At 39.4% G+C, this 15,168-nt stretch overlaps 1 protein-coding gene across 1 annotated transcript; it reads right to left on the reverse strand.

The window, feature by feature from the left end:
• Positions 1–13,967: 13,967 nt before the first annotated feature.
• Positions 13,968–14,459, reverse strand: LOC138897088 (uncharacterized). The gene has a single exon (XM_070183043.1). The coding sequence runs from the start codon at positions 14,457–14,459 to the stop codon at positions 13,968–13,970; it is 492 nt and encodes a 163-aa protein (XP_070039144.1).
• Between the last annotated feature and the right edge of the window lie 709 nt (positions 14,460–15,168).

Raw genomic sequence — 15,168 nt, forward strand, 5'->3', positions numbered from 1 at the left:
CTGCCGACTGAAAATTGCCAAATTTCCAATTTCGCCAATTCAAGCCTAATTCTACCACAGACCTCCAAATCACATTTTGGACGCACCCCTAAGTCGAAAATCACCTAACGGAGCTAACAGAACCATAAAAATTCAATTCCGAGATTGTTTACACATATGTCAACATCCGGTTGATTTTTCCAACTTAAGTTTCTATTTAGAGACTAAGTGTCTCATTCCGCTCTGAAACTATTCCGGACTCGAACCAACCAACCCGATACAATACAATACAGATAAATAACACATAAAGAAGCATAAATGGGGGAAACGGGGCTATAACTCTCGAAACGACCGGTCGGGTCGTTACAATTATCCTTCCCGGTATGATACAAAATGGTGATATCATAGTCTTTCAACAGCTCTAGCCACCTCATCTGCCTCAAGTTGAGATCCTTTTGCTTGAACAAATAGTGTAGACTCTGATTGTCCATGAATACCTCACACGACACGATGCATAGGTAATGCCTCCAAATCTTCAGTGTATGAACAATGGCCACCAACTCTAAGTCATGAACATGATAATTCGTCTCATGAACCTTTAACTATCACGATGCGTAGGCAATCACTATCATACCCTAAACTCGAGGAGTGTGACCGACGCTCAACCGAGTGAACCCAGTCGAGCAAGCCTATTAGATTTCCTTTTACCTAAACTCATCCATGAATAAAGAGAATACATATTTTCGTTAATCAAACAATAAGGTGATCATGTATGCAATACCATTTTCTTACCATTTGTTACTTCATTTTAAGGTCTCAAATTTCACACACATTTTTCATAGTCTGATGTAGAATAAGTAATTAAAACACAACGTAACTAGTTTGACATCCCAACACCAATATACAACCCACACTATGTCTGCGGAGCCTCTATTGATACAGAAGAGTACTATGATAATGCTGGCAACAAGGCCCCAGCTATACCTCAAACACAATACACAAGGAACAAAAGATACATGACCCCAAAATGAAGTGGGGATCACCAAGTCTGCTGGGAAGAGGATGTACCGCTATCAGTGATCAATGTCTCCTGTTGTGGAACCACCTGCATCCATTAAAGATGTAGCACCCCCAGCAAAAAAGGACGTTAGTATATGTCGAATAGTACTAGTATGAAAATAAAAATATCTATTCAAGAATTTGGAAATACAACATGAATATGATGAATCATGGTAACAATCATAGGGCTTAGATAGCCATAAAAGTCAAATAGATTTATTAAGACCTTCTAATAACATTTATAAATTTCCAATCGAGGATTCTCTACAACTACCTTTACATAGAGAGGCTTGCCACCTCACCCCAATATATGCGGGTGGAAGTGCACTCACAATACAAGAAACTCTACACAAAGTGGCCCCACCGACTCACCCCAATGTACACGGGTGGAGGTGTATTCCACTATACCCAAACATCACACAAAGCGGCCTTGCCGCCTCACCCCAATGTATGCGGGTGGAGGTATATTCCAAAATCCCAAGACTCTACACAAAATGGACTTACCGCCTCACCCCAATGTATGCAGGTGGTGGTGTAATCCCAATCACAATCCCTACACAATTTACCATCACAGTTTTCATTTGAAACACTACTTGAAGTTGTAATATTTAGATATACAATCCATACTTTGAATACGTTCTAACAATAGAAACACAACTCAACAATAACATTTGGAACATGTACGGAACATATATCTCTTGTCACAAAGCTTATTCAGAATAGTCGATTTGTGGTTCACAACTTGAAACATACAAGAATAATGTGAGGTTCAATTCTAAGAGAAGAGTTTAGCCAACATACCTCAATTGAGCTTCCTTAAACTCTAAAATGTTCCGGAATTCTTATCAATTTCAATCTATTTTAGAAATATAACAAATTGAACCAAAATTAGGAGGATGATCATGGTTCTAGCTCATTTGAGCACTTTATCGAACACTAGGTGTGCATTAAGGTTTCAAGGTCCTCCTATGGTGTATTCCATCATCCCAAACCCATTATCTACCATTCTTAGCTCAATAATCTTCTTACACCCTTTGATAACACAGGCATGTAAGATGAACAACTCCTATGCCTAAAAATTATCTTACTAATTACTCAATTCTATATAAAATTCGAGATTGAGGGTTAATAAGGGTGTAGAATCTTACCTTTAGGATAAATACCTTGTGGCTTTTCCTTGTTAATCTTCCAAGAGTTGAGCGGGAATTGAAGAATAAATTGTTGAGGAACACTTTCCCACTCTAAGATACTCTCTTACTTTAAAAACATAAGGTTTTAGCTCAAAATAATAGTCCATTGCGTCTATTTAATGAAGTAGGGTCGGGTTATAAAAACCCAAAAATGAAGCTCCAGAACAGGATCTGCGGTCGCGTATGCGACCGCATAATGCATCTGTGGTCCGCAAAATAGACCGCGAAATGAACCTCCAGAACTAGGAAAACTCTACCTGGGTTTGCGGTCACTATGCGGCCCGCAGACCTGTTCTTCGGTCACATTATGAAATGTAGAACATTTATGCGGTTGCATAGTCGATCGCAGAATGGCTCCCAAACCTGCTCAGTCCTGCCTCACTCTGCGGCCATTCTGCGGCCCGCAAAGTGATTCTACGGCCGCATAATGGACCACATAAATGCCTTCTTCTGCTAAATAAATTCCTTTAACTCCTCAGTGCACTGTTCAACCCAAAAAGTCCTAGCCGCGCACGTAAGCCTAAATCGACACCACAAAACCTTAATTCCTTTACGAAATTTTATGGGGTCTTATAATCACCCTGCCATCTTGCATCAATACTGCCAACCTTGAACCTGTAGGCAACACTAACACTGACTCCGTAGTCAAATCAATCTTGAGCTTCTGAAAGCTCAACTCACAATCATCCGACCACCTGAATGGAGCACCCTTCTAGGTCAATCTAGTCAATAGGGCTACTATGGATAAAAACCCCTCCATGAACCGGCGATAATAACCCGCCAAACCTAGAAAGCTCCGAATCTCTATAGTTGAAGTAGGTCTAGGCTAGTTCTAAACTGCCTCAATCTTCTTAGGATCTACTTTTATGCTCTCTGCCGATACAACATGCCACAAAAAGGTGAATAAGTCTAACCAAAACTCACACTTTGAAAGCATGGCATATAAATGACTATCTCAGAGTCTGAAGTACAATCCGAAGGTGCTGCTCATGCTCCTCTCGACTACGGGAGTAGATAAAGATATCATCAATGAATATGATCACAAAAGAATCCAAATAGGACTTGAATACCTAATTCATCAAATTCATAAAATGCTGCTGGGGCATTTGTCAACCCAAATAACATCAGTAGGAACACATAATACCCATACCGAGTCCGAAAAGACGTCTTAGGGACATCTGATGACCTAATCTTCAACTGATGGTAGCCAGACCTCAAATCAATCTTCAAAAACACCTTGGCACCTTTAAGATGATCAAATAAGTCATCAATTCTCGGCAACACTTACTTGTTCTTGGTGGGGACTTTGTTCAACTGCCTATAGTTTATACACATCCTCATCGAACCATCTTTCTACTTCTCGAACAACACGGGCGCACCCCAGGCGATAATCTAGGTCTAATGAATCCCTTAAAAAGAAAAACTTGCAACTGCTCCTTCAATTCCTTCAACTTCGGCGGGGCCATACGGTATGGTGGAAAAGAAATAGGCTGAGTGCCCGGATCCAAATTAATACAAAAGTCAATATCTCTGTCAGGTGGCATCCCCAACAGATCTACATGAAACACCTATGGAAACTCATGCACAACAGGTTCTGAATCCATGGAAGGGACCTCTACACTAGAATCGCGAATATTGTCCAAATAAGCTAGACACCCCTTATCAACCATACGTCGAGCCTTGACATAAGAAATAACCCTGCTGGTAGAATGCCTATGAGTCCCACTCCACTATAATCGAGTAAAACCCGACATGGCTAAGGTCACCGTCTTGGCGTGACAGTCGAATATAGCATGATAAGGTAACAACCAATCCATGCCCAAGATAACGTCAAAGTCTACCATATCAAGAAGTAGGAGATATACACTAGTCTCAAGACTCCCAATAGTAATCACACACCAGCGATATACATGATATACAATAATATAATCTCCCACAGCCATGGACACATACACATGAGCACTCAAAGAATCATGAGGCAGAACTAGATATGAAAAAAAGGATGATACGTCGGAATAAGTAGATCCCTGATCAAATAGAACTGAAGCATCTCTATGGAAAAGTAGAACAATACCTGTGATAACAACGTCAGATGACTCGGCCTCAGGTCTAGCCGAAAAAGCATAAAATCGGGTCTGGGCCCTACCACTCTGACCTACATCTCTTGGACGGACTCTAGCTGTCTGGCCTCCACCTCTAACGGCCTGACCTCTACTTCTACTGGCCTGACCTCCACCTCTAGATGTTTGACCCCTACCCCTAGCTAGCTGAGAGAGTGGTAGAGAAACTGGTGCCGGGACCATGGCACAAGAACTCTACTGTGGCATGCCGCTCAACAATCTCGGACAAAAACTCCTGATGTGACCAGTACCTCCACACATAAAACACCCATGATGCAGCTATGACTGCTGAAGCTGAAGCTGACCTAAACGAGCCGGATAACCATGATGATAACTCTAATCAGAGGTACACTAGTAGGAGCTAGTGGTGCACTGTAGGCTGGCTGCATAGGATGAGATACATAAGGACCACCACTCCCTGAAGCACTGTGAGATGCCTGAAGTGCCGACTAAAATGGCCTGGGAGGATAGCCTCTACCAAATGTACCTCTACCTTTAGATGAGGCACCACTGAAACTACCGGAATGACGAGGCCGCTTATGAGATAGTAGCCCCCTCTCCTAGACCACAAACCATCTCAATCCGTCTAGCAATATCTATGGCCTTCTGGAACGTAACATCATCTCCAATCTCCTTGGACATCTGTAGCATGATTGTGAAAGTGAGCCCATCAATGAATCTCCTCACTCTCTCCCTCTCATTAGGTAGAAAGATAATGGTGTGGCGAGCTAGGTCCACAAATCGAGTCTCATACTAGGTAACAATCATACTACCCTACTGAAGACGCTCAAACTGCCTGCGGTAATCCTCTCTCAAGGTGACAGGAATGAAATTCTCTAGAAATAGTTGTGAAAACTGATCCCAGGTAAGTGCAGGCGAACCAACTGGTCTAGTCAACATATAATCTCTCCACCATCTCTTGGCAGAACTAGTCATCTGAAACACTGCAAAGTCGACCCCATTGGTTTCAACTATTCCCATGTTGCGAAACACCTCGTGGCAACGGTCCTGGTAATCTTGGGGGTCCTCAAAAGATGCACCGCTAAAATGAATAGGGAATAGCTTGGTATACTTATCCAACCTCAACAAAGCCTCAGAAGACATAGCGGGCCTATGACCGGTATGTGCCACGACAACCGGCTGAACCACCCTAACTAGCGGGGCTACTGCAGTCTGATATAAGGGATGCACCTACTCCCGGGTGTGAGTAGCGGGAGTCTGTTCTCCTCCCCTACCCCGAGAGATGGTTGGTGCCACCGAGAATGAACCGGTATGGGCCACACTCTCCATAAGGCCCACCAAGCGGACTAGAGCGTCCTGAAACACCGAAGTGGCTATGAACCCCTCTGGGAGCTGAGCTAGTCCGATGGGTACGATATGAGCTGGGACCTCCTCCTCAAGATCTACCTGAGGCTCCACTGTGTGTTCTATTACTCGAGCTCTAGGCTGAGCTCTACCACTACCGTTGTCTCTAGCTCGGCCTCGACCTATGCCCCTAGTAGTAGCTGCCACTGGGGGCTCCAGCTCCTGTCCGACTACAGATACTGTGCGTGTTCTCGCCATTTGCGAGAGAACAAGAATAAAATGGTTCAATCAACAATGATAGAATAAAATCGCACGATAGAGAATGATAGAAGTGAAATTTTTCCTAAACTACATAGCCTCTGGAAGATAAGTACAGACGTCTCCATACCGATCCTCAAAACTCTACTAAGCTTGCTTGTGACTCGTGAGACCTAGGCAACCTAGTGCTCTGATACCAACTTGTCATGACCTGGAATTCCCACCCTCGGGATTGTGATGGCACCTAGCATTTCACTTGCTAGGAAAGACAATGTTAGATATAGTTAGTAGCCATTTTTAACAATTCAAATTAAATGAAAACCAATAAATTGAATAAACTAAAATAATGACAATATCTAGGTATAATCCCAGAACTGGTGTCACGAGTGCACGAGCAACTAAAGTACTACAAATTATAGGCTGAATGAAAGTATAACTGTTTGAGTCAAAATAAACAGTTAAGGTAATGCAGAAGGGGAATTCAGGGTTGCAAACGTTGTACAACCGTACCTTAAGTCTCCATCAAGCACTGGATCCGAGCAGTCTACTTACCGCCGCTAGGATCAACTCCAAAATCTGCAGAAGAAATATATAGTGTAGTATGAGTACATCTGACCCCATGTACTCTATAAGTGCTGAGCCTAACCTCAATGAAGTAGTGATGAGGCTAAGATGGGTCACTTACAATAACTTGTACGCAGTATAATAATAATAGGAAAGGAACACAGGACAAGTAAGGCAGTTAACTTATGAAAAAAAGAACTCAATTCTTGTAATCAAAGATCCTGGAATAACCGATCGCACAATTTCATGTAATAACACTGAAAATCAACACACTAACAACAATGAATACAGAATGCACAATCCGTTGTGGCACGCAACTCGATCCTACCGTACACACACTATCCTACCTTATTTCATCACATCAATATCAAAGTCACATATAAAATTTGTTGTGGCGCGCAACCCGATCCCACCATATCAATATCAAAATCCTCCCTTATTCCACCATATCAGTATCATAATCACATATAAAATTTGTTTAGGCGCGCAACCCGATCCGACCATATCAATATCAAAATCCTCCCTTATTCCACCATATCATAACCGTTGCAACCCGATCCATAAACAAATTCAATAATTGTAATCAATCCAACAACTTAATTCACATTAATCTCTATGATTAAAGAATATGAAAGTAAAGCAATATAGGAACCCCATACCAAATCAAGGAATACTATAATTAATGCAAAAGCAACAAGACAAGCCAAATATATGTCAGTTAAAGTGTACAAATAAGACAATTAAGGCAAGTAGAAATTAATCATGGAGTCATGGTAGGAACGGACATTTCAATACAAGAATAATTAATGACAATTAACAAGTTACGACATAGAAAGCAATTTAAAACATGTAATGGTTAAGACATAGGATAAAATAATTCATGAAATACAGGAAGGTATGGAAATAACTATTTTGACGGCATATATACACTCATCACCTTGCATACACGCCATTATACACACAATTCACATACCATATAGTTCAAGGGCTCCTAATTCCCTCAAATCAAGGTTAGACCCAACACTTACCTCGCTCTGCAATCAAATCAGAGCTCAACCGGGGTCTTTCCTCTAAAATCTTCCTCCAAACCAATCGAATCTAACCAAAATCGACTTAATATCATCAAAAAATTCTAGGGAAATCAATTACAATAGATAAAGCAAGCTCTTTACACTATTCTCAAAAAGTTAAAAAAAGTCAACCCCAAGCTTGCTTGGTCAAAAGTCGAGATTCAGATCAAAACCCAACTACCCATTCACCTTCGAGCCCGATTATGTGATTACTTTCAAAATTCGACCTTAATTTGAGGTCTAAATCTCAATTTTATAAAATCTCCCAATTCTACCCAAATCCCTAATTTTTTACCATGAAAGAGCATGGATTAAAGTTAGAGATCAATGGGTGTTGATGGGAATGGAAGAAAACGAGTTAAAATATACTAACCTATGAAGTGGGGATGAAATTTCTCTTCAAAATCGCCTCTAAGCTGAGCTCTAATGTGAAGATGGTAAAAATTTAAGAAAATCCTGTCTTTGGAACATTTAAGTCACTAGGCGTCAGGCCTTCTTCGCGTTTGCGAAGGGCCTGATGCGATCACGAAGTGCAGCGGCCCAAGTGTCCTTCGTGTTCGCGAAGTCCTGTCCATCATGGCCTTCGCGTTTGCGAGCTTGGGCTCGTGTTTGCGTAGAGCTACTGACCAACTCTCCCCAGAATCCCTTCAGCCTTCTCGTTCACGATAGGGTGGTCGTGTTCGCGAAGGGTAACCCCCTCCCCTAATGCTTCACATTCGCGACCGGTTCCCCGCATTTGCGTAGAAGAAAACCACCCCAGCCCCAAGTTCCCCTTCGCGATCACGAAGAACAATTCACCAGACTTGAGAAATCTCAGAAACCAGCAATTGCCTAAGTCCAAAATCAATCTGTAGCCTATCCGAAACTCACCTGAGCCCCTCGGGCTCCAAACCAAACATGCACACAATTGTAATAACATCATAAGAACTTGCTTCCGCAGTCAAATTAACACCTAGAACTACGAATCTGACATCAAAATGAATGATATTTTCAAAAAAACTCAAGATCATGCAAATTTACAACCGGGCGTCCAAATTACATCAAATCAACTTCGTTTTGTACCAAAATTTTCATAAAAGACATAAATAGTGAAATGAACCTATACCAAGTTCTGGAACTGAAATCCGAACCTAGGATCAACATTAGGAATTATTTAAGCTTTAAAATCACTAGTTTTCAATAAATCATGTTAAATCAAGTTAAAGACTTCCAAATTCGATTCCAGGCATACACCCAAGTCCCAAATCACGATACAGACCCACTGAGACTGTCAAAATACTGTTATAAATTATTGACCGTAGTCAACTCAAATCATTTTACGGCAAAATTTTCATATTTGCTTTAAGTTTTCACATTAAACATTTCCGAAAAAAGACTAAACAGAGCTACTCGAGGTCTCAAAACACATAAAAAGGCTAAAACTCAAAGTGACCTATCAAGTCATCACAAGAAGATAATATCTTATTTCTTGTAAATAAAGTACAAATTATATCATTTCTTTAATAATAAAAATACTATATGAATTATATTTGACAGATTAGAAAAGAATAAATTACTATCGCAAGAAATAAAATCCAATATCTAATTCTGAACTATAAATTTTAGTTGATATCAAAGTCTTAAATATTAAAAATTAATTTAATGAAAACTTTGTTTATTATAAAATTTATTTTTAAAGGTCAACAAGTCTATCAAAATTTCTCATTGGATATTCGTGCTTTTATAAATGTACGTCTGTAATGACCTGGCCGGTTTTGAGAGTGGTAGCCCCAGTTTCCCCAGTCTAAGGCGAGTTTTGAGAGGAATTTCAAGGGATTTCTTGAGGTAAGTCACTTGTGATCACTTTTATTCAATAATCTTATTTCCCTATTGAATATTTCACCTAGTTTGTGTGTGTTTAAAGGTGGAATTTGGGGGTTTGAAGCTAGGAATTTAGAGAGTTTAAATTGGGGATTTGGGTGTCAATTTGGTGTTGGATTTTGGTAAATTTAATATGGTTGGACTCGTGGCAGAATGGACTTCTGGATTTTATGACTTTTATTGGATTCCGAGATGTGGGCCCGGGGGACAACTTTTGAGTGGACTTTTTGACTTTTAATTAAAAGCTTAGTAATTTCATTGGTGTTGAGGTGATGCATGTGCCAGGTGACGGGCCCGTATGCGTGTACCATAAGAATTGTGACTCACTCGATTTCCAAGGAACTAAATAATTGATTAATCTTGTTGTTAATCGTATTTTGTACCATGTGATATAACAATTGAGCTATTAATCATGTTAGAAATTCCGTTTAAGATATATGTTGAACTATTAGCTTAACTTGTCATTTTTTACTCAGTCACATCTATTGTTTACATAATATGTGTCGGTCTCTGTTATCTTTTTATTTTTTGGTAATTATCATATTTTATTTCCAAAGCGTGAAAGTTACAACTCAAGCAAAATCACTATGTCTGGACATCTTCCCAGGCCTTAGTATCACCAAAAAAACTCCTTATACTACCTACTGACTATCAGTCCATTTTGTATCAATTGTATGTGCTGTCAGTACTTCATATTTTGCTCATGGATAGAAGTCTAACTCTTCAAGCCTACTTCTTAATCTTGGCATCATATAGCCCCTTCCATATATCATTTGTATAATTTACTTTATCATTATCCCTTCTTGCCTTTGCTGAGCTCTGAAAATCCTGTGGTTTCTCTCCTGCCACACATAGTAGACACAATTAGCTAGAGCCATTCTGTATATCTCAACATTTGCTGATCTGCCTTTTGCATTGCTATATGCCTATCTTCTTGACACCACTTCATATCTTACCTATTGATACCCATCCATTGCAGTAGTTTCCTCTATATTGATGCTGCAAAAGTGTATTTGAAAAATAGGTGCTCAATGCTTTCCTCTTCTATATTGCACAGAGGACACAATAGCTCATTAGTCACCCCCATCTTGCTAGTCTGTCTCTTGTATTCAGCTTGCCCAGGATATCCAAATATAGAATAAAAGTCCAATTTGGCATTCCACCATTATTGCATACCAGTTTCCTCCAAGGTATCTTCTGTTGTTCACTTCTTAACTGTTTGTATATGTTATTGATGGTTATGTACTCCTTCTCAAATATCTCTATCATGTTAACAACGACATCTAACATGTATTGCTTTGCCTTCAATATCTTTTTCACTAGCCATGAAGTTTGCTTGGGCTCAATATGTCTTATATCTCTGCCTTTCCCATAGTAAATATGAATACACTGTACCCATAACTTGTCCTTTGTTTGAGCTAAATTCCATAACAATTTACATATGGCGGTCTTATTCCACAATGTTATGTCTAGCAAGTTCCACCCCCCAGTAGCTTTTGGTTGACACAATTTGTCCCATGAAACTAAAGCTCTTTTTGACATATCAACACCCCAGACCATAGGAACTTTTTGCATATCGATTCTATGAGATGGATCACCTTCTTTGGGAAGACAAATATTTGGGACTAGTAAATTTGGATTGATAACAGGACACTCTTGACCAATTGAAGTCGACCAACATATGAAAGAAACTTTGCAGTCCATGATGTTATTCTACCAATCATCCTATCTAACAATGGTTGGAATTGTATGATTGACATCCTTTTTGTGCTTAGTTGGACTACCAGATATCTTATAAGCAGTTCTCCTTTTGAGAAACCAAGTTGATCGATAACAATCTGCTGCACTGCTAAGCTTACACCACCAAAATATATAGAGCTCTTGCTCTTATTTTCTTTCAAACCTGACACCCTAGAGAACTCCATGAAACAGTTATAAAGCATTTGGATAGATACTTCATCTCCTCTACAGAATAACAATAGATCATCAGCAAAACCCAACTGGATAATTTGTAATTTCTAACATCTTGGATGGTAATTGAAATTTGGTTTGTTCTTCAGTGTTCTTAGCAACCTGCATAGGTAATCCATGGCTAAGACATACAGGAATGGAGACAATGGATCCCCCTATCTTAGCCCTTTTCTTGCTGGGAAAGGACTTGTAGGCATGCCATTTATCTGGATGGAATATGACACAGTAGTAAGACATTTCAAAATCCATTGCACAAATCTGGTAGAAAAATTCATTGTCATCAGAATCTGCTTCCGAAAATACCATTCCAATGAATCATAAGCTTTATGCATGTCTAGTTTAATCATACATCTTGGAGTTATCCCCTTCCTCCCATATCCCTTCACTAATTCATGTCTTAGTATAATGTTATCAGAGATAATCCTTCCTGGCACAAAGACAGCCTGACTTACATCAATAAGGCTATCCATAACCATTTGCAGCCTTGTAGTGAACACCTTTGATATTACCTTATACAACACAGTATAACAATAGATTGATCTGTACTCTTTAATTGAACTTGAACTTTTAACCTTTGGGATCAGAGTCACAACAGTGCAGTTTATTGGCTTATATATCTCCCCAGTGGCAACGAAATATGTTTTTGCATTAATCACATCTTCCCCTATAATCGACCATGCTTTCTTAAAGAAAAAAATATTGAAACCATCACATCCTGGGGCTTTGTTGTCGTATATGTTCTTCATTGCAATGCAAATCTCCTCTGTGGTGATTGGCTCTATTAGCTTCAATTGTTGTTCTCTTTTCAGGATTGGACCATTTCTCATTATTTTTGGATTAATCATAGGAATTTGTTCAGCAACATTCCCCAGTAGTTCTTTATAGAATCCCACTACTTCATCCTTCACCTTTTGTTCATTTTTCAGCAGCTTGCCATCTTGATTCACAAGAGATTTGATACTATTCATAGAAGTTCTAATCTTCAGACATGCATAGAAGTATGCACTATTTGAATCCCCAAGCTTTAACCATTGTGTTCTTGATTTTTGCCTCATAATACTTTCCTCTATCACTCCCCATTTTTCTAATTTACCTCTCAGCTCCTTCTCAGTATCAAACAGAGATGTTTGGTGACATGGATCCTGTATTTTCTCTTGTGTCTCTTGTAGTTGCCTTCTAATTGTTTGGACTTTCTCTCTGACCCTTTTGAACTCCTCAGTATGCAACATTTTCAATTTATGCTTTACCAATTTAAGTTTCTGCCACACTTTCTCCATTCCTTGCCACTTATTAGATATACCCCATGCCTTCTCCACCACTTTTAAGAACTCTGAATTTTCAGCTACATAATTATAAAATATGTATGGCTTTGGACCCCCCTGCCCTGTTTCATCAAAATGAATACTCAGTGGAGTGAAATCAGATATGAAACGATCCATCACTATCACTTCCATTTGTTTCATTGTAGTCATTCATTCTGTATTGACTATGGCTCTATCTATTTTGCTCCACACATGGTTGTTTGTCCATATGTATTTCCTCCCTATATATTTTAGTTCATTCATGTTATTGTTCAACATGAAATCACTAAAGTCCCTTATTTCCACTTCTTGCACTGGGTTGTCACTTTCCCTATCTTTAACTCCCAATATTGCATTATAGTCTCCCATTGCAATCCATGCCCCATCAGTTCCATTATGAATCCCTTCTAGTTCATGCCATAAGATTTTCCTATCTTCAATAGTATGTAAGCCATATACTGCTGTAAAGTAGAACTGTATACTGCCTGCACTAATAGTCACCTTTCTATGTATCAGTTGATTGCTCTTCCACATTTTACTAAATTGAATGATGTTAGGATCCCATATTACCCATATCCTTCCTTTTCTATTTCCATCATAGTTGGTAGCCCAACTCCAACCTCCTACAATCTTCTTCATTATCTGCTTTCCTTTTACTTCAGTAACTCTATGCTCTACTATAGCCATTAGGCTTATTTTATTTGTAATAATGAATCTACTTAACTCCTTTTGCTTAAAACTCTTTTTGAGGCCTCTGATATTCCAAGATACTATTTTTATATCTGAGTAAAGAGAGTTTGCACTTCCCCAGTGTTCCCATTCCTGCTACATTGACCTCTCTCAACTGGTCTTACTTGATCTGATTGCTGCTGGTGCTCATTCTGCTTGTTGAGGACAATAAAGCCATTTGTTATGCTCATCCTTCCATCATCAATTACATGTATTGTTTTTATGTTGATTTTCCTTTAACTTCCTGCCATCCTTCATTGCTATCTATTTCTGCTTGCTTTCCCTTTTTAGTGTTTGCTTTCTCTATATCTTTCTCTTTTCCCTGTATTTGACATGTTGCCTCTTTGACTTGCCACACTTTCTTCTACACATTGATCCTCACAGTTTTTTAATTTTCCTGTTGCCTTATCTCTTTACAGCAATGGCCAATCATCAAACATGTTTCACAGTATTCTGGTTTCCACATATAATCCACCCTTTTTGACTAAATTTCCTTCCATTTGGGTCCTGCACCTTGACAACTATAGGAAGTGGCACTGTTACATCCATTTCTAAAAGTATTCAAGCATATGATATCCTTTCCATTTTAGATGTACACTCATCTGCGTACAAAGGTAACCCTAGCCCACTCCCAATACTACTCAGAGAATCAGCACTCCAACAATTCAATGGGAGATTTGGCAAAGTGACCCACAATGGAATAGTTTTCAAAATTTCATCCTTGAAATTAAATTCAGGTGTCCAGCCTTTTGTTATTATAGGTTTATTACCAATAGTATGAGGTCCAGAATACAGAATCACATCTCTATCATCCATATTAGTGAATTTTATAACAAAATATCCTTCATTATGGTAGAATATTATAGGTTTTGACACAAAATTCCATTGGCTAGCAACAAACATTTCCAGAGCTTTGGTAGTAGGTGTGGTTCCTACTACATATAGTATTATAGCATTCCTCCATTTCTCTGTTTCCTTCTCCGCCCCATTTTTCAATAATTCCACTATAGTTTCCCCATTTTGCATTATTGGAGCCACAAAGCTGAGATTCATGCCTCTCAATCTGAAACAGTTATTATCCAATAGATTTGCCCATGTATTATTCTCAGGTACGTTCGCTTGTGGTTCCTCCGGTACCTTCTGTATTTCCGTTACCTAGTCATTTCCTTGTGCCTTATGGTCCTTATGTGGAAGTTCACCACATGCATGTGCTGAAACCATTGATTGCGGAGTTCCTTTGTTCTAATTACTGCCCGTTTGCATAATTCCAGTGATAATTGCACCGGAGAGTGGTGTATTAGGTCCACTCCTCCGATTTGGCAAGGTTGGCCAGTCTGATTTCTCTTCGTTTCCTTTGCCCTTCTTGCATGCATCTGTTATACCAATCCTTTTAGCTATAGCCTAAATGGCCACTGTCGTCTTGTTATTTTGCTTCTTCTTCGGCCTTACTCTGGCCATTTCCGACGGCTGAGCACGGTAAATTCACTATTGTGCTCTAGAGAGAGAAAGTAGAGAGAAGCGAGAGCTTTCAGGAATGGCTTCAAAGTTAGAAACTTTTATGTACTTTCCTTATTTGCTACGTCATATCATTATTGTGTGGGCTGAATAACATGATTCTGGTGAGCCGAGAGACTGAAGAGATTAGTGGTTGAGTGATGCTAAGGGTTTTATTGTGAGTGATATTTTTGGAATTGGGTTGCACACCGCAATATATTTTATTGATTGATGCCAGGATTTGGATTATTACAACGCTTGAGCTGGA

The sequence above is a fragment of the Nicotiana tomentosiformis genome, chromosome 8, assembly GCF_000390325.3.
Source record: "Nicotiana tomentosiformis chromosome 8, ASM39032v3, whole genome shotgun sequence".
Lineage (NCBI taxonomy): Eukaryota > Viridiplantae > Streptophyta > Magnoliopsida > Solanales > Solanaceae > Nicotiana > Nicotiana tomentosiformis.